Source organism: Atta cephalotes, assembly GCF_000143395.1.
Source record: "Atta cephalotes unplaced genomic scaffold scaffold00273, whole genome shotgun sequence".
Lineage (NCBI taxonomy): Eukaryota > Metazoa > Arthropoda > Insecta > Hymenoptera > Formicidae > Atta > Atta cephalotes.
In genome coordinates, this window is record NW_012130337.1 from 1 (window position 1) to 2,500 (window position 2,500).

At 29.8% G+C, this 2,500-nt stretch overlaps 1 protein-coding gene across 1 annotated transcript in view; it reads right to left on the reverse strand.

The window, feature by feature from the left end:
* Positions 1-1,643: 1,643 nt before the first annotated feature.
* The window catches only part of LOC105625198 (cysteine dioxygenase type 1), a 2,726-nt gene continuing 1,869 nt past the window's right edge, over positions 1,644-2,500 (reverse strand). Inside the window, exon 5 of the mRNA XM_012206538.1 lies at positions 1,644-1,679. Coding sequence (XP_012061928.1) covers positions 1,644-1,679 — 36 coding nt within the window. The remainder of the gene's footprint in view (positions 1,680-2,500) is intronic.

The following is a 2,500-nucleotide window of genomic DNA, read 5'->3' on the forward strand; positions in this document are numbered from 1 at the left end:
TTCTCTCTCTCTCTCTCTCTCTCTCTCTCTCTCTCTCTCTCTCCCCCTCTTCTACATCAAAATATTTATCTCGTTCTAAATGTAAAAACCTGGGAATTTCAAGCAACGCGTCATAAATCTATGATTACACCACGTCTCGTCTCGAGCTCATACGCGAGAACATAACCTCAAATAACGCGCTCATGCGGTTGTCATTCGCTTTCGTTGTCTTTACTTACAGTCCACTCGTGGAGGAAGATGATCGCCTCGCTCTCGACGCATCCCTTATGCCTCCGGAACTCATCGCGGACGTAACCGTCGCCCAAGGGTCGGACCTGGGCCGGTAGACCGCGATGTAACCTCAAAATTGTCTTGTACAGCATCCGGACGCGCTGCATATGCGTCCGAGAGGCCATGACCATGTGATGTACGCGCTTGCGGACACAGCGCTGCTATATTTATTAATTATCATCGATCTCGCTATTTATTCTATTGTTAATTGTACTGTCTGATCTCTCGTCATTGTCGAGGTGAAATTTTATGTAATAATGATCGCGAATATAATGTGATTTTCTAAGAAAACATGACATCCATCGAAAATGCCTCGTTGAAAATTGACTTTGACTGTTTGACTCGGCTAAATCAATTCTAATAGAAAATTTTGAAAATATCCGTGCGACAGTAATATTTTAACCATATTATGGTTATGCCATGGAATTATAGCCATAAATTTCGAAAATTCTCTGTATTATTTGTATATAATAATTTAAATCGCCTTATAAACAAGATTCTTGCTTCTCAGTAAATATTACATTATATAATTTATAATTTTCTATTCACTAATTATAACTATTATGTAAAATATGTGTTTATTACCTTTATAGAAATTTAATACTAGTAACTGATCAATTAATCATTTATTTTGAGATTAAAAAGTACTGTCAACAGTATCTTCAATACTCAAAATAAATGATTAACAATACACTTTCAATATTTAAGGTAAATGATTAATAAATATAAATCCAAGGGGAACAAGAAAGCCAAATATCAATATAATATTATATAATATTATATAATATCAATATAATATTATTGATCGATTATACCAAATTTATGTCGTTTTTTTTTATGATTTAATCAATATATCATTATTTTGACTTCCTATTTGAAAGAGTATATTTATATTGGGAAAAATGGGAAAAATTACAATATTGATATAATTTTTTATAAAATATTGATGTTATTTTTTATAATTTATCGAGTTATTAATTATTGACAGAGGATTCGTCAGTATTTTAGTGACAGATAAGAGTTTAATGCATGCATAAAGTATATAAAATAAAATATTTTTTTCTTATATTCTTTATTTGATTAGTAATTTAACTTATTTATAGATATCATAAAAGAAATAGACATGAAATGTACGTATTCTCTTATATAAAAATATCTACAGATTCTTACAAGTAAATTTAAGTACTTAAATACGACTACACGATGAAAATTGGACAATAGTAATAACACAATTATTAACGTTTTAGTTAATTCATGCATAGTGAACTAGGTCCAATCCAAGAAAATGCAAATCGTTTTCCGTATACGATATTACTTTGTCGCATACGCTTAATTGGCATATCGCTGGTGGTATTTCTGCTCTCTTGCTCAGATTAGTTATCCTCGGGAGATCTGGCATCTTGAATTTGCTATAAATTATATATTTGTTAAATTTCCGCTTGCTCTACCACTGACGGATCCAGGAACTTCTGAGGCACTTGACGGATTTATATACTTTTGGATTGTTAATAAGTTTCTTTCTAATCCCATGCGCTTAAAGCGAACAAGCAAAAAAAAGAAATAAAAATAAAAACATTGCATTATTTCCCATAGTTTTTATACTTTATTGTTTTTATTTTTGAATTTGTGCATCGCAAGCGAAAAGTTTTTTAAAAATATGTATCAAATACGAAAAGATTTATATTGAAAGGTTTTATATTATGAAATTATTATTGGCATACATTAAAAAAGTAATACTTCTATACTTATCCAGGAAAACGGACAGAAAATAAAAGCTGCAATATAAACTTTTGCATAATACGATGTCTACAATAAAGCAATAAGCCTTAAAAATCTAGGAATTTTTTTAATTAAAAAATATTTGTGGAATATCAAAATTGCAGTGATTAAGTATTTTAAAAATATTAAAAATATAATATATAATATTTTACTATAAATATTTAAAAAAAAAGGAGAAATTTAAGGTGATCAATTGCCTCCATCGTGGATTCGCCAGTATTTCACTCGTTAAATTTTTCATATCAATTAGGTATACTCGATCATATTAGAACTTGCGAAACTTAATTGTATGAAAATGGAAAAAGAAATTGAAGAAAGATATGAATAAAGACGTTCCGCTAGTTTGATGTGAACTAACTCTAGAATTTTTCTGTAAAGAGACGAAGATTCGATTATTTCTTTCGTAACTGAATTTAAATCTTTGTAATGACTTTCAGCGCCGTAAATGCAA